Source organism: Copadichromis virginalis, linkage group LG10 (genome assembly GCF_057382275.1).
Source record: "Copadichromis virginalis isolate Kocher_CV1m ecotype Utaka linkage group LG10, C_Virginalis_male_GT1.1, whole genome shotgun sequence".
Taxonomy (NCBI): Eukaryota; Metazoa; Chordata; class Actinopteri; order Cichliformes; family Cichlidae; genus Copadichromis; species Copadichromis virginalis.
In genome coordinates, this window is record NC_140627.1 from 29,011,229 (window position 1) to 29,029,271 (window position 18,043).

At 40.6% G+C, this 18,043-nt stretch overlaps 1 protein-coding gene across 2 annotated transcripts in view; it reads left to right on the forward strand.

Moving 5' to 3' along the window:
- rabep1 (rabaptin, RAB GTPase binding effector protein 1) overlaps positions 1 to 17,138 on the forward strand; it is a 41,018-nt gene extending 23,880 nt beyond the window's left edge. Inside the window, exons 12-18 of one of the 2 annotated variants that reach the window (XM_085470974.1) lie at positions 1,208 to 1,306; positions 3,920 to 4,060; positions 6,510 to 6,699; positions 9,629 to 9,684; positions 13,099 to 13,197; positions 13,530 to 13,646; positions 15,849 to 17,138. In XM_085470974.1, the coding sequence (XP_085327100.1) occupies positions 1,208 to 1,306; positions 3,920 to 4,060; positions 6,510 to 6,699; positions 9,629 to 9,684; positions 13,099 to 13,197; positions 13,530 to 13,646; positions 15,849 to 15,950 (804 nt within the window). In that variant the 3' untranslated portion in view covers positions 15,951 to 17,138. The other variant, XM_085470975.1, reaches the window with a different exon arrangement.
- Positions 17,139 to 18,043: the final 905 nt, after the last annotated feature.

Sequence of the window (18,043 nt, forward strand, 5' to 3'; positions counted from 1 at the left end):
TATTCTGCCTGAGAATCATCACTGATCACATGATTGGGTAGCCTCTGCATCGAAATATGTCTGCATGCATCTAAAGAGGCGTTCGCACACATTTGAATTAAATAAGTGATAGATATGGCTTAACACTTGTTATATCGAGTGCATTTCCTTTGTTTACTTAAAACTGCAGCGTCACTGTGAACGGCACGTTTTCCAACTTTCATCCCTGCTTAATGAGTAATAACAGCCCTGCAGATATTCTGCATATTGTGGCCTCACAAACACGTTGACTGAACTAATTTCTACACTTAGATTTTCCACCCGTGTTACCAGTTAGGCTCTGTAGAAATGAAGCATCCAGTATGTCCAAAACGTTTACACATCACTAGATGTCACTGGTTCAGACAAATATTTTCGCACTTTAAGAAAACATGAGAGCGGTAATGTAGAAAAGCTTTCCCAGAATCTGCTTCATTACTTAACTGTCTCTGCCCAAATGAGAAAAGGGAAGCTTTTAAGTGTCGAGTGGAGCGGATGTGATCGCCCTTCATTGTTAATATCCTCGAACACACTGTTGTTGCTAACTTGCCCACAGATGATGTGTGATAACGGATTCTTTCTTATCTAACGCTGCTGCTCTGCACACCCCAGGGTGCAGCTCAGGGCTCCAGCAAATCAGTTCAACAAACTGTGCAGTCATGCTCTCTGCACACTCATATGCACTTTTCAGAGAGTCATGAAAATGCACTGTCTGCCTTCAGTATGAAGGTGTTTTATTGGGTTTACTTCTAAAAAAATGCAGTTTGTAGGGAAGGCAGTTCTCTTGCAGAAAGTACTGGAGAAATATACTTTTTTTCTATGTTCTTTGAGATCTGATTGCATTTGTGCAGCCATCCTGCAGCGTACCTGAGAGCGGCATGTTGCTTCTGTGTTGCCCCTACATGAACCTCATTATTTTCTTGTTGCAGAACGTGTCACATTGACCACCAACTTAAAAAAAGAAAAATAAAGTGTGTGAATGCATTTTGTCACTTCTAAAACCAGAAGTTAATTTAGTGCAGCACTGCCCACAGCTGGCTCGAACTAGTGTACTAGTTCCTGAACCTATGATCTCACTATTTCAAGTAATTTGTGCCCTATGCAGAACTATTGCATGTCTGTGTAACTGTGGCCTGCTTGCTTTTGTCTTATTGATGGGTTGTTGTTTTTTTGTGCATGTGTGTTGTAGGTATCTGGCCTCATGCAGAGAGTCCAGGAATCAGAAACACTGCTCAGCACACTACAGCAAGCCTTCAGTGACGCTAAGAGGAACACACAGGAACAGATGGTGAGCAGCATATTCATTTGTGAGCTATGTATCGCCTGTTCCTGCCAGCTGCGTCTGGATCTTAATATCAGCTCTGGCAAGTCTGCACATATTTAAATAAATGCTCAGATAACAGACTCTCGGTCACTTATTCGACGTGTTGCCAGACTGAATTGCACCTCAGAGGCACTAATGATTGGATTTGCATTTTTCTGCCTCTACAGAAGTAACTTCACTGTTCCTCCCACACTACAAATATTTGCTGATGTGACAGAGCTTGTGGCTAAAGAATATTTTGCTTCAGTGTCAAAAAGTTGCTCCTGTCTGAAGCAAAAGTGCACAGCTGAAGAAAATGTTATTTGCATTACTAAGTAAAATTAAAGAGTGTTAAGTCAGCACTGAATCCTAAGAAGACCCAATATTCGTCCAATCAAAAACAGTGCTAAGCTCCAAAATATTTGATTTAAAACAGTCAAAAACACAAAAATATTAAAAGTTTTAGTGTTTTTGAAGTACAGCACAACATTTATCAGTTAAACTAACCAGTTAACTACCCAATGGCTTATTTAATAACCAGTTTAATCTTGAATGATTAAGAAATGTCAGCACATGAATATTATGTATTCAAGGTGTTAATTGGTCACAATTGAGCAGGCTTTTACTGGATATTTGTCCAACGTGACATCCAAAAGGTTGGATCAGATATAGGTGACAATCTGCCGCAAGCAGCAACAGTTTGGTGGTATTTCACATCCGCTGCACCAGCAGCTTTTATTTGTGTATTTGCAGCATTTTTTTTTTACTTTACTGCAAACTGTGGTCACAGTGAACTCACAAGACTGAAAACAATTACGCTTTTTCCTTTCTGGTTACATTGGTTCTGTGTATTGCTTGCTGGGAACCTTTTACGACACTTAGGTAACAAACATGTTGTCGTTGTCTTGATTGACATGATTTATTTTCTGCTCTCTCTGTCAGCTCCACGTGCCGGCGTGTGTGTGTGAGGATGTGCAGGACACTGAGACGCTGGTGTGACTGTAAATAACAGCAGTGTGTAGAATCCCGGTGAAATTAGCACTTGCAAAGCATAACGAGCGCAATGAGCTTGTACTGTGGCAAAGCATCCATCTGACCCTCCACAGTTCACAAGAATCGCTGCTCCTCCTACAGCATCAATCAGATTTTAGAGACCTTGGCACAAATGATCACCCAAACTGTGCTCAAGATAGAATTAATTGTTGACAATACAGCCAACCAGTGACAAAAAGCCTTACCACTGTCTCTCTGCATTTCCCACCTTACAATAACCAGTGAATTATGATGGATCCTGGGCCCGTTGTCATTTATTACTGCACTTTATTCTCTCTAATAAAAGCTAACTCAATAAATTTACATTATTTGATGTATTTATGGTTGATTTTATTTTATGAAGAATTGCTGAGTCTCAGACTGGTGTCGCTTTAAACATTAAGGCTGACTGAGTCCATGTCAGCAGATAAAATTGAATCAGTGCGTATTTCTTAGTATAATATCTTTTAATGAACTGAATCCGGATGTTAATTACAGTCTTGTTAGTTTCTTCTTTCGTTGCCCTTATCAATGCACCGTGTGTGGAGCGGAGATGACAAGAGACACAAGAAAGTAAAGTGAAATATTGTGCGAGGTGCTGACAGCATGTTATGTTACTGTCAGCGCTCTAAAAGCTTCCTGCAAGTGTTACATGAACGTGATGAGAGTGTGAGAGAAAGCATTGTCTCATCCGAGCCTGTCACTCACGTTGATTCACTTTGACCACAGTTTGCAGTTAATTAAAAAAAACATACAAAGAAAAAGTGTAGCAGGTGTAAAATATCTCCACACTGATGTCTAGTTGTTGTTAGCTCTCTGCTCTGTTAGCCCATGGTCAATGATTTCTAGGTCGGGATCAGACTCATATCCGATCCACATATTGGAGCATTATATTCACAAGTGGAAACCCTGAAAAGTCATTAAATCAGCCCGATGTTTTCCCATATTGCTTTTTTTTTTGTAAGTAAATTTGAATAAACATGCAACATCAGTTGTCGTCCCTACCTCCGTATTTGCAGTTGAGATGCAGTTATTTAGTCTTCTATAAAGGAAATTTAAATACATCTGTCCGAATCTACATATCAGCTCCTGTACAGAGGTTTTGCAAAAAATCTCTGTGTCAATATGTGAAGTGCATTTCTAAGCAAGGTACATTTCTTCTCCGAGCTTATTGTCCAAAAGGAAAAGCAGGAAGCACCTGAAACAGAAGCATTCTCAATAATGAATGTGCCTCTGCAAGCTGCATCAGCACAGGCATCAAAGTAACTTGAAAGACTTTGCAAACAGTCTTGTCTTCGACTGATGAGAGGCATCCCCTTTGCTTCTGGTGGCTTTGATGTGCAGAAGTCGTAGCGTCATAAATTAATTTATAGAGCTACACCTAGCTGAATATTAGCTCTGCAGGGAGATTTAGGTGGAGGTGGCTCTAAAAGCAGACACTGGCCTGTGAGTCACTCTTCACATATGTTCACGGGCTGATGGTTTCATATGGCAGGAGGCGCCATTAAAAAAAAAAAAAAGTGACACATGACGAGAGGATTTATTCTTTGTGCTTGTTTGTTTCAGGCGGTGCTGCTGAAGTCCAGGGAGCAGGTGGCAGATGAGCTAAGTCGACTACAGAGAGATAACGAGAGTCTGCAGGGGAAGCACAGGCTGCATTTAGAACTGCAGCAGCAAGAAGACTTCCAAATGCCCACTACTGTTCAAGTACGTGCAGCCTCAGCACCATCCATAACACTTCAGTGGTACTTATTGAAATGTGTCTGAAAGGAGGCGTCCAAAGACCAGTTTAAAGTCTAGATTTGTAGTTTTGTTTACTCTGAAATTATTCATGGTTATAGCTTTTATGCAGTTCTTTACACTTGGATAGACTTTAAGTAAAAAAACAAACAAACAAACAGTATTTCTCTGGCTCCTAAAACGAGATCACTACCATCACCTACCATTATGAGCTCTGGGTGATGACTGAAAAATGCAGGGGCAGGGGAAATGAGTTTAGTTTGAAGGGTGGCTGAACTCTTCCTTAGAGATGAGGTGAGGAGCCGGGCATTCAAGAGGGAATAGCGCCGGATGCCTGGATGCCTCATCGTGAGGTGTTTCGGGCATGTCCTACTGGGAGAGGACCCTGGAGGACAACCCAGGATTTGCTAGAGGATTAGAAGAGGAGGCCGGGATGAGGGAAGTTTGCACTTGTGCTTAGATGGAACAACCTTATCACCTGCTCCCATTCGCTGCTGGTTTGCTGAAGACAGTTTCTGTGCAAGGAAAAGTATTGGGTTGAAATCTGAAGAGTCCAGATAGCTCGGTGAATGTTAGTTCGACTGCACTTATTAAACCAAAAGACTAATCATCTCCACCCAGCCTGAGCTGGTAAAGAATACAGATGATGCAGGGTTTAAATATAAAAGCACCTTCACAGCCTGCTGCTCTCGGTCAGTAGAGTCAACTGTTCATTTAAAAGCTGTCGCAGCGTGAGCAGCTCTGTCCGCTCTCACGCCACAGACAGCGATAAAAGTGACACAGACTGATCCCTGCAGTGAAGCGCTCGGCTAATTGCTTCAGTGGTAACACCTCTGTGGCTCCACCAGCTCACATTCGGTGATTAACAGCAGTGCTGCTTACTTTGAGCTGATCTGATGAGGTGGAAAAAAAGTCTGCTGCACACATAAATCTATTATACGTCCGTGGGCTGCCCTCCCGCCTCAAACACACATCTCCTCCCACACTGTTACTCTCAGCCTCACGCTGAGTTACTCTTCAGCATTACAAAAGAGAGCGGACTCATGTTTTAGCGGAGGCTGATGATCTTGTGACATTCGCAACATGTTGGTGGTTAAAACGTAATCGTTTAAATCTGCTTTGTGAGAGCCAGAACTCCTCCAGTTATAGTAGGTGTGCATTCTTTTTCAGCTACTGTTGGATACCAGAAATCGTGTTAATGTGATGGGCAATTCATTCAGTGGTTTTCCACTTCTAAATGTGCTTCTAAGCATTCATCATGATGCGAGCAGAGGCAGATTTATGCATTCAAAAGCCTCGTGGATATCCATTACTGCAATCGTTAATTTGCACTAACTACTAGTTGGAGTCAGTCGCATCGTTTAAATATAAACGTGTCTTATCTCGTAAAAAACCTCGACAATCAGAAACATCTGTAGCACCATCCAGTCAAAAACCATTAACGGAGGGGGGCTGGGAGGAGTGACCCAATAACTGAGTGGTTTTTGAGCGCATACCCCATCAGCGCCACATCAGCTGAGTCTCCTTTTTTGACAGCTGGACGTCTAGACCGCTGCTCTGAGTCATTTAACTGCCCGTTCTCTCTCCCAGCTGTCACATAACTTGCAAATGTAAACAGTCTTAGATGTCAAGCGATGGCTTATGACCATGTACAGGTATCTGTTTTAATCATTCGTGTGTGCTTGGATAAATTTGTGTTCTACAGGTGTTGTTTCGGGTACCTGTCAAATGAGAAATATGATCCAAGAAGTTCAGTAATTTCTCAGAAACCAAAACAGGCCACAGCAGTTTATAGTACTCCAAAAGAGGTTTATAAAACTTGTCATGGTGAAATAGAGTCCTTTCAAACACAATAACTCAGCAAAGTATGGTAGAAATACAGTGTTCGGGTTACAAATTGGCCCCCTGGAGAGTATGCCTCTGTCTGGCTACTACTGAGTAACTCCATATAAAATCAACCAAATATAAAAACAAGTTCCCATCTAACCCAATCAGAATTGGCCCACTTTTTATACACAATAACTTTAGTTTAAGCGAAGCCATGCAGTTGGTTTCCTTCATCCTACATATATCATGTTTTACGTACATAAGAGTGACTGAAATTTTATTTTTTCCAGCATTTTAAGCTCTCGTAACTTAATTTATACAGACGATAGCCATATTTAATATAAAGGCCGAATCAATATTGCAGAGTGTATATATATATATATATATTATATTTTTAACAGCAAACTGCACTAATTTAATGTCTGTGACATGAATGGAAGTACGTACTGGTACCCTGGATATTTAAGGTTTTCTGATCATTTCCTGCAGAACAGTCGCATCACATCAGAAGAAAATGTTGTGTATACGACGGAGGTGACGGGGATGTCAACATTGGTGGTTGTAAAGTTATTCGTTGATTCTTCTTCAGGAGCTCCAGGGCCTGGTGCTGCGGTTGCGTGAGGACATGGTGGCGTTACGGACGTCGGCCGATCACATGGAGGAGAAGCTGAAGGCTGAGATCTTATTTCTGAAGGAGCAGATCCAGGCGGAGCAGTGCCTGAAGGAGAACCTGGAGGACACTCTGCAGCTGGAGATCGAGGGATGTAAGGAGGAAATAGGTGAGACTCTGAACGATCAACTTGTGTTTAAATCATTGATCAGCTATAGGGTGTGTATTTGTGTTTTAACTGCTACCTTTTTAAACGATCTTCCGTTTCTGCTTTTTGTTTTTCCCCATTTGTCATTCAGACATCCTGGAAGGTATGATCAGCAGTTTGAACAAGCTCACTTTAGCTGCCTGCATGTGTGTGCGTTGATGACTTAGTTGGCAGACTAATGATGCAGTCAGCATTTAACATGATGCTTTCCCCTCACATGTTTTTAATGTAGTTTTCACAGGCCTAGAGACCAGTTAGCCTCTTTGTAGCAACCTCCAGTCCCCCGACTGGTTGGCAAGTGGTTGATATAGGTTGGTGATTGTGCTGGGTGGTGTACCAAAAAAACCTAAAACGGAAAACATCCACCTTCACGTAAAATTTGTGCCTGACCAAACAAAACATTTAAGAAGATGCAGCTTTTATTTTGAAGGCAAATACTCTCTGCTTAAGGTTTGCGTCACACTTCTCACAATTTCACCACCGCTTGACAAGTAGTTTGCAAAGGTTTGCAGACAAGTCTGCATTTCATTCTATGCAAACTCCTTGTCACCACAACCAAAGCATTTGCAAGGAGGTTTTTGGTGGAGCACCGTGCACGTCCACCGTGCACGTCCTATAGCAACTGCCAACAACCTCCTGCAACCACTTGCAACTGGTCTGAGGATACTAATTTTTCCCTTGTGATTTATGGTTGGTAGATGGTTGCTGACAGGTCTGCAGGCCTGTGTGACTGAGGCCTTATCTGTTTTGTTAAGCTATTTCAAAAATGTACCTTGCTGTGTGTTGACCTTGCGCACCGCCTAGTTTACTGAAACTAGGATGTCTAACCTTCAAGTGTTGTGCAACAAGTTCAATAATCTAGAAGGAATTTAAGTCAATTCAAAAGTCCCATAGGCTGTTTTGGCATTCAATTAAAAAAGTAACAAAAAACATCCAAAATGGACAAAAATCAAATCGTTGACTCAACTCTGGAAATGTTCATTTAACATTCGCCCATAGTGAAAAACCAAAAACAACAGGTATTCAATAAATAAAACCAGTAATTAAACTTGAGCTTCACTGGCCTAGTGTTAGTTTACCGGTGTTTCGACTGCGCGACTGCGGCTCCGCATTTTCATTATTATAATAAACAAACAAAGTAACCGATTCGCCATCAAGTGGAGGCACAACGCTGAATGAATCAGCCGGGTTATTTCACACTGTCAAGCAATATGGCGTCAGTAATTAGTCAACTTCTGACAAGCACGCCAACCACAGAGACTGCAGCAGCGGTGACGCAGGGAAGATGCAGCAGATTGACCCGGAAGTTATGCAAAGTTCATTCCCGCCACAATAAATGGATTTCAGAAAGTGGGGTCGGATGTTACCTTGGTTACACTTAACGCCCACTCACATCTTGTGTCAGTTGATCTCAACAAGTCACATAACAGGGTGAGGCGAGATCTCACAATGGTTTCACCCGAAACCTCTGCTGATAATGCCCCACTCCCTGTTTTTCCCACACCTTGGCTCATGTGATGAGGCACATGATAAATCAACGACCCTCTCAAGGGACGACTCCCACTAGGGCTGAAGTGGTGAGACAGGTTTGTTGTGTTTCCACCTTTCAAGAGAAACCATTTTCTTCTTACAAAAAACGTTCACAGAGATAAAGCAGCTCTTTTTGGGAGTCACCGTTGGGAGCTGAGGGGCTCTTCTCCCTCTCAGATGTGTCTGTGCTTGTTTTGTTGTTGCACTAGGGAATGTAAACACCTTGTGTTGCTATATCTTTCATTTTACAAGATAACGCATTAGAAGTTATACATGTTATCATGAACGGGATTTCTACTTGCAGCCATAGCATTGTGATGATTTGCAGTGAGTCATAACTAACAGACCTTGAGCAAAGAGGAGAGTTATCATGAGGTATGTGCTGTGACAGGCTGTGGACAAACCTGCTGCTTTTCCTTTCATTTGATTTAATTTCGTAATACTTTACTCTGTATGCAGTTTCAGGGAATACCTCCCTTTTAAACCAGCCAACTACAGGATAAATATCTGGTAGAGCTGTCTGCACAAACTCCATAAACATAAAGAGTGTATAAAGTCACGGCTTTAGAATATCTTTCATAGATGAAGGAAACGGTGCAGGAATGATAAGCACATTTAAAAAAAACAATCATAAGTTGAGTAAAGTTTGACTTATCTGACTGTTGTTTCGCTTAATGTGCCTTATAATCTGGTGCACCTTATGGTCCGAAAAATACGGTACATTTATATGACAGCTGCTTTTTCCCCCCAAGTGTGTTTTAACGGATCCTTTATCCCTTGTCATGCTTAAGTTCAGAGGTTAAGGAGATATTTAACATCTGATTTAATGCTTTAGAGCAAGAGACCCAGTAATATTCATGTTATTTTGTTTGCATTAACAGCTGGTTCATGTACACATTATGAAAGGGCTCGTCGTTAATTCATTTTCTGATGACTGATAAAACTAAATGTCCTGTTTTAGTTGTAAAACCGAACTGTTTGCATTGCGCTGCTTTAGACTTCTCTCTCTGGGAGATTTTGACTGAAGAAAGTACACACTCTTTACAACGTACCAGGAGGTTTATCTCTATTTAAACACAAGTGCTTCCACTTGATGGATGATTTTTGGTGCCGGTTCTGTTGTCAGTGGCCAGTGAGTCAGTGTAGTCATTAACAGCTGGAGTGTTTCATGCTTGTGCTGTTTGTTTCTTTTAGTTGTGCGCTCGTTTGAGCTCAACACACACAGCAGCTCCGGACAAAGCAGCTTTGTTGCATTATTCATAACTTTCAGGGGATCTCGTAATAATTCCTGAGAGAATATCCGGGCTTTGAGATTCAGATGAGCGCCGTGTGATCCTCTAATGATGTCTTCTTCCCACAGCGTCTTTCTCCAGTTTGAAGACGGAGCTGGAGCGAATAAAAGCGGAGAAGGAACAGGTACGTCTTCTGTGAAATTGTCATGCAGTGAAGGAAAAAGATTTGGATAATGTGCTTCAAATAATGCTAAAAATCAAAATACTAATGTAGATGTGGGAGAAATGCACAGGTTTTTATTTTTTCATGTACCTGCAACTCTTTTAATCTAACCTGTGTGTGGACAGGGAAGGTCATTCTCCTCATCCTGATAAATAAATCTGCACTGATCAATACTTGGATCAAATGACTATGATATAGAAGGGGGCACCAGCCTCCTCGCTGTTTGACTCATACTCACCAAACTCAACGTTATTTCCAGTTTTACTGGAGTAACTTGTGTAGTGAAAAAACTGTGAGAAACTCTCTTTTAACTGACCTTCCTGTTTGAGTATCTCAAACAGGAAGTAAACACAAGGGGAGCTATTAATGAGGATTGTAAGTTAAACCTCGTCACCAAAATGTAAAGAAACATTTGGTCAGTCTTCTTTTAAATAAAAAATATTAACTGATTTTAACATTTTTAATGCAAAAGCAAAATTATGACTTAAAGAAAAGCAAATCTGTGATCCCTGAAATGGCTTTTTTGTCATTCTTAATGTTTTTTCTTAAATGTCTCTATTTATTTATAGTCGTTGCTGTTACTGTTATTATTTATTATTATTGCTGTCATTGTTTTTGTTGTTAAGGTCTTCTAACCCTAACCAAGGTCAAGGTTGCAAATTAGCTGTTGCAAAGTACATAGGACTTCTAGTATCAGTTGCATTTTGTTTAACTGCAGCAATGTAACTGTGTATCGTCACTGTTGTATAAACAAGTACGTTTTAAAAAATAGAAAGGTATAAAATAGGTATTTAGGGGTTTTACACTATGAAGTCATTCAGCCTGGGTGCTGTGACCAAGAAGGATTAGCAGAGATGAACGTTGTCTTCAGATTCTGTAGATAACTCGGATTCTGCAGCGTGGCATGCAGACTGAGGAAATCTGCTTCACTCTGTGGACTCGTGGGATTAAAATTAATGCCTTAGTTTACTGCAGTTAACCAATCTGAGCAAACGTTAGCTGAATTTTTTGCATCTTGTCACTCAAGATTGAGATATGGTTGAGAGATGGTCTTTCCCTTTTCTTCTTCTTTCTCGTTTCTTTGTATTTTGCTTCCATGGAGACTTCCATTGAATTATTTTTCAAGGGATTTTGCACAATCGTTTTTTGGGCTTTCTGAAGGTTTTTCAAAATTTTTGTTGGATATTAGCTGCTTTTTCACCCACTTTTTGTCCTGTCTTTGCACCTGATCATTTTCAAAGGAATGATTTGATTCATTAAAAAATCAAATCAAAAAAGTATAAAAAATTTAATTAAAACTAAATCAACGGATGAATGAGTGTTGTGTGTACAGACAACTTCACAGAGATCCAGTTTTACTCTGTCTTCAAGCCTTTTGTTGCAAGGAGCTTTTCACAAATTTGTTTCCATTTCATATTTTCTTTGAAAAATGCCAAAGATAACAGTTTGACAGGCATAAAATGGTACTTTTTGTAAACTTGGCATATCTCAGGATTGTCTGCAGTGTGTACTTTAAAATATTTAAGGAAAGTGGACAAATGGAGCACAAGAGAGGAAGTGACAGGCCAAAAAAAACAACCTCCACAGCATGTCTTATATCTGAAAGTCATATCCAAATCCAGCAAAGACCTTAACACAGGACCTGAGATGCATTTGAGACAGAGGAATACTAAATGACAAAAGAACTGGACTAAGAATCAGTGATGAGGTTTTATATGCAGTAAGTTTCTGTGGCCAGTCTAAAAAAAGATGGAGGATCTTGCATAGAAAAAAAGGAAGACAACATTCGAAGAACAGCTTTAAATGTCCTTCAAGAAGCCTAAAGAAAGACACCCGAAGACTAGTTACAGAAATTAAGAGAGTTGAAGCTATGTTGAAGAATAATGGTGGTCGCACCAAGTATTGACTTTGAAGCTATCAGAAAGTTAGAATGTCCCTTATGTACTGTATTTACTGTATTTACATGGTATGTTTGCACCTATTTCTCATTTTCCCAGCAAACTATAAAGAAATAAGGGGTGGCTCAAGACTTTTGGACATCGCTGTATATCAAAAGAAAATACTTTACAGTAATTCATATTTCAAAAGATTTCCAGATGGTGAGAATCGGCTTTGACCGATTAGTCCACTCAGATCGTACACAGGGGGGAAACCCTGCAGATATGGTCTATAACAGGGGTGGGCAATTCCAGGCCTCGAGGGCCGGTTTCCTGCAGGTTTTAGATCTCACCTTGGGTCAACACACCTGAATCACATGATTAGTTTGTTACCAGGCCTCTGGAGAACTTCAGGACATGTTGAGGAGCTAATTTAGCCATTTAAATCAGCTGTGTTGGTTCAAGGAGACATCTAAAACCTGCAGGGACACCGGCCCTAGAGGCCTGGAGTTGCCTACCCCTGGTCTATAATCTTGCAAATGGGGTGACACAACAAAGAGAGGTTAGCAGCAAACTGGTGTTGTTTTCCCCGTGAGACAAAACAAACTTAGCTGAGAAATAACACACACAGACGGAAGATAAATATTTGTTTTGTTTTTTTTAAGAAGGAGCGCTTCCTGTAATAAGATTGCTTCCAGGAATTGTTGTTTGAACTGTTGTTTGAGTTGCTCTTTCCAAGCAAAACACATATTTTCAAACATCAAAGAAGCACTCTCTTAAAAAGAAAAGAAAGGCTTTTTTCTCCAGGCACGGTCATGTTTAAATCAAAAAATCTGCACAGCAGCTCTTTTCTACCAATGTTAGGCCAATAGGAATCCCCTAAAGCAGGGGTGTGGAACTCCAGGCCTCAAGGGCCGGTGTCCTGCAGGTTTTAGATCTCACCCTGAGTCAACACACCTGAATCAAATGATTAGTTCATTACCAGGCCTCTATAGAACTTCAAGACATGTTGAGGAGGTAATTTAGCCATTTAAATCAGCTGTGTTGGCTCAAGGACACAGCTAAAACCTGCAGGACACCGGCCCTTGAGGCCTGGAGTTCCCCACCCCTGCCCTAAAGAGACCAAAAAAGCCTCAACACATAAAGCCACTAATCTACCCAGCAAATGTCTTTGTACTTTCCCACTGAGACACTCAAGTCCTGTAGGTGGCACATTATTTTGCATTTATTGAAATTATCATTTGTTCAGTCATTGCAATTATTGCACACGTAGGACTTTTTTGAGATAAAGAGCTATAAAGTTTACGTACTTAATAAAATGCAGTGCTGATATGATATAGTCAGATGTCGTTTACAGTGGGCAAAAATCCATGAACAAAGCCTTTAAACCGTATTATTAATTTTACCACTGCTCATAGAATCTGCCTTGATCTTTTATCAACATCTCTGCATCTCATTTATTTGTCGACTGATTATTTGCGTTACATCGTTTTTGTAGCTGGAGAGCAGTTTGGCCGAGAAGACTGAGACACTGAGGAGCCTCCAGGGCCTGAGGATCAGCCTGGAGCAGCAGCTCAAAGAGCTCACCACTGCAAAGGTCCGTGTTTGGCACGCACATTTATCTGCTGATCCACCACAACCACCCCTGTCCAAAAAGTCACTTTAACTCGATCAGTAACATCATCATCGTCATCTAACCCGGCTGTTGTGGGATTTTATACAGTTTATCAGGATCCGACAGATTATGCAGCATCTGATCCACCGAGCAGCTCATATTTATGAGGCCCTGTCTGTTTGATATAAAATAAAGCACCCGTAAAAATATTCAGCAGATGTTTTGTGATGTTTCTGTTTCACTTTAGGATTTTATTTTAAATACTGAGACTGTGTAGCTTTTCTGAATGAACCTGTGTGTGCATGTCCTTGTAGAGTGCACTTGAAAGTCAAGTCCTCGACGAGAAAGACAAAGCCCAGCGGCTGCAGACCGAGCTGGACGTCAGCGAGCAGGTTCAGAAGGACTTTGTGAAACTTTCTCAGACCCTTCAGGTAAGCAGCGACTGTCTGTTTAACCTCCACCAGGTCAACAACGAGCCAGTTAGAGTTGTTCAGCTTACATTCAACCAAACAGAAGAACCGTGAAGCCAAAAATTTCTGAGTTTATTTGTTGACTTCAGGTTCTTTGTTTGTGCATATAAATAACATCTGTAAACTTCTGACCACAACTTTATGTATATGTATTGGAAGCTTCTCAGTCGACTATAACAGGTAAAAATCAGAGGAGAAATGTATGGAACGCGTCCATTTATTAATAAAAACTGTCTTAAAAACAAAAACACAGAAATAAAACACAACAAGCCAGTAAATATACCAAACCATTATGAAAATGTATCACAAAGAGTGAATACTGTCTTTAATTTTAATGCAGGATGTTTAGATTTTATTTGAAAATATTGTAGTTAAGAAGTTTACCCGATTTACATCAAATTTTTTTTACCAGCAAATATTCTGACAATCTTCAGAGCCCCCAAAAGGTCATGACGGGGAATGTTTTCATGGTTGTTGCAGACCCCTCCTGTGTTTTACCTCATGTGTACAGTTGGTGGGTTTATACACTACCTGCCTGAAATGTAGCTTGGTGTGAATCTGTGGTATTCTGAACGTGTGTTTCTGCTGAGTAAACTGTGGTTTGTCTGTAGCACATGTATTACAAACACACCACAGGACCTCATGAGCGCAGTAGCTTCAGTACAGCTTCTGATGCTGCATGTAGTCGGCGTGTCACAGCCCGAGTCATGACAAACAAAGCAGCCACAGCGGCGGGGACAGCTGTCATCATCTGGCTGCAGTCACAATCAGATCTGCAGTCAGTCCCGGCTGTGGTCAGCCACAGAGCTCGAGAGTTAGCTGCTCGACGTATCTTTCTAAACACAGCGGTGCAGGCTTGAGCCGGTGCAGCCACAACTGAGGGAGCAGTGACTGTAGCTGTGGTCGCAACCAGCGGTCTATTGCACGCTACAAGACACTGCAGTATCACAACTGTAACACCGCTGTAAATATTCCAAATGCTTGCCTTCCAGCTGTTGTCCCAGGCCAGATGCTGAGTGAGTTATTAAAGTAGCACAACATTTAAAAGAAGCACGTTTAAGGGCGCTACAGGAGGGATGGAAAAACTAAAAGTCAAAATAAATAAAACACATGCAGGGCAAAGCTTTAGATGGCCGAGGTGACCAAAGTGTAAAACCATAAAATGACTTTGCATTATGAAGGAGAAGGGACACAGCTGCTTTTAACCGGGTTTTAAGATTACATGCAAAGAAATGGAAAGAGTCACTGTGTTATATATTTAACCCTCAAGCAACCGAGCTGTTTTAGTCATTTTTTTTAATCATTTTTATTTAAAAAAACAAAACACAAGCTTCAGTCACAGTCTTCATCTGTTAACAATGCAAATATTTTTGTTTCGGTAAAACTAAGAGGGGGAAAAAAATGTTTTAGTGACGTCACTGTCAATTTAACAGCAAACTATAGAAGAACTGGTGACTTTGTAACACTTTGGACAACACATTACTTACTCAAAGACACAAAATATTGAGTTTACTCAAATATACACTCACCAGCTACTTTACTCTTCTTTTGATTTATTTGTCAGTTACATTTTAAAGGCTTAAATAGAGTTTTTTAATCTTTAATAAACACATTATTTCACATTAGCTGCTGTTCATGTTTAAAAATGACAACTTGCAGCACTTCTGTAGGCCTCAGTGCAAGTCTACCTTAGACCATTTCTCTCTCCCCTCTGTCCTGTCTGCTGCGTCCTCTGTCCTGTCCAATAAAAGGATGTAACTAAATACATCAAGCTCCACCACAAAGGGATTACTTGTTCATAAATGATCCACGCCAAAGACCTTCACAGAATTGCATTAATTTATGTTCTGAGATCTGAGAGGCTATGCAAGGTACTAACCCTTATAAAATAGACACATGAACCATATGTATGCGAATAAAGGGTCACAAGACTAATAAACCTTGTACAAAAATAACATATAATGAAGAAAACAAAATGTAAAAGTACTAAAATTAGAAAGAAGAAAGAAATGGGGAGGGGAATTTTTTTTTAAAAAGTAACTTTTCTGCATTTTTTATGTGGAGAACTCCCTTCAGATGATATTTGATTATTAAAGCATTAAAGTGCTGTATGAGAAATCCTCCCGTGTCAGAGAATTAATCGCCGTTTGTCCGTGTCCTCAGGTACAGCTGGAGCGGATACGACAGGCGGACTCCTTGGATCGAATCAAAGTAATCCTCAATGACACCAACTTGACTGACATCAATCAGCTTCCAGACACATGATACCACTGAAGGACAACTGCCTTCACTTTCATTTCCCCTTCTTTCTATTTCACCGACCCAGTAACATATTACCCGACCCTTCCTCTTCTTCTTCCTCCTCCTCCTCCCCCATAACCACCTTGGAAGAGTTTGGAGGGACATGGACAGACGTGGCATGAGGAGCTCATGGCCTTTTGTGTACATTAGAAGTCTCTGAACACACCACAGATAGAATAATGAAGAAGAACACTACTAAAAAAATAAAATGTAAATAACTAAATGTGGACGGAGGGAGCGGGCGGAGGTGCTTCTCCCTGTGGGTTCTGTCTGTCTCGTTTCTACTGTAGATACGACTGTCTGTATTAGCTCGACCAAAAAAAGGTTTGTCGTCCTCTGAAGCACTTTTCATCTGCGACTTCTCTTTCCAGGTAAATAGAAAATAATTGGATGCATAAATTTTCCTCCGTCTGTTCTCAAAGCGGTTGATAATGGCTTCCTTTCTCCTCTTGCTTGTGCTTTCCGTGTTTTGTTTTGGGTTTTTTTTTTTTTTTCCTTTTTCCTCCAGTTTTCTTGCTTTTTTTTTTTTTTTCTCTTTGTGACATTTCAACCCTCTTCTGGTCATTTTTAACTCTGTGACAGCAGCACGATGAAGGATGGAAAATACTTGCACATAATTTAACTGGGATAAGAAAATAAGGAACGTAACAAAATGCGAGCAATACCCTTCATGTCTTCAGCACCCTCTGCTGTGTTTTTGCTCTGTTTGTTGCTCTTTAGTGTCTCACAGAAACCTTTTTTTTTTTTTTTTTTAAAAGCTGCAGAAATACAGTGAAGAAACATTAGTCACGTTCAAACTTGTGTTTCTCAACATGTTTAAAAAAATTAAAAGAAGAAACACTAGTTAATCCAGGTCATGTCAGGTAAACGGATGTTTAGGTGATGAGGGAAATTACAGAATTAAAACTGCAAAGTAATGGCTTTTAACACACACTTTGTTCCTGGTATTCTTTTCTTTTTTTGACTTTCCTTGATGTATATCTGAAGATTTTAATTTATCGCGGGCTTTTTGAAGGTGTGATGGATGGATGGCACGCAGACATGTCCCCACGATGAGTGATTTTTCTAAAGCGTAAAGAAACGGTTCATTCATCACTACGAGGATTCTGTTGTCTCTGAAGCTACTAATTAAATTAAATCACCTTTAAGTGTCGGGGTCTTTCTCTCTAAGGACTTCAGCGCACCAGAGGCTAACCATCAGTGGCCTGTGGTTCATGTGTAATTGGGTAAAAAAAACAAAACAAGAATAACTAAATGAAGGTGCTGCAGTTGTTCATGGAGAACACCAAACCAGTCAGTAAAAATCACTTCAGCTGGTTCTACACGACCAAAATTGTATAAATGCTAGCACTAGCTGCCACATCTACAAAGGAAAAAAAAAAAACCTGCAGTCTTCATAATGGCCAGCAGGGGGCGACTTGGTCTCTAGGTAAAAATGTGTTTCCACACCAGTTGGCAAGTAGTTGTTGGAGGTTGCTACTTGTTGCAAATGATGACGTTTAAATGACGACTATTTGCAGATAAGCCGGTGTTAATCCATGCAAACTACTGCGTCCACGGCAATCTGCTAGCGACCAAAGCAATCGCAAGGAAGTTCTTTTTTTTTTTTGTTTTTTTGTTTTTTTTTTTAAGATCAATTTCAGGCTAGCAACTGCCTGCAATCTCCAGCAACCATTTTCCAACAGGTTGCAGAGCACCCAGTGTTTAGCAGGGCGTCACCCACTGGTCTCTAAGCCTGCATGACTGGGCCTAGAGAGACCGCCACCAACCTTCTGCAATCACTCGGCAACCTGTTGTGGAAGCCTTTTCTTTAGCAACTGGTGGTTGTTACATTATCAGTCTCTAGGCCTGCGTGAACCTGAGGCCTAATGTTGAAATCAATGGAAAAATAAACGTTCAGTCCCTTTCATCTCAGTAAACACTTTCCTGATGAGTTTACAGTTTCACTCACTAGTTTTTTGTAAATTATGGTCCCCATCAGATTAAAAAAGGACTTGAGCACACAGCCTCTCAGTCAGTATACTCTCCAACCAATGAACTCTTGTTTCTAAATGCTC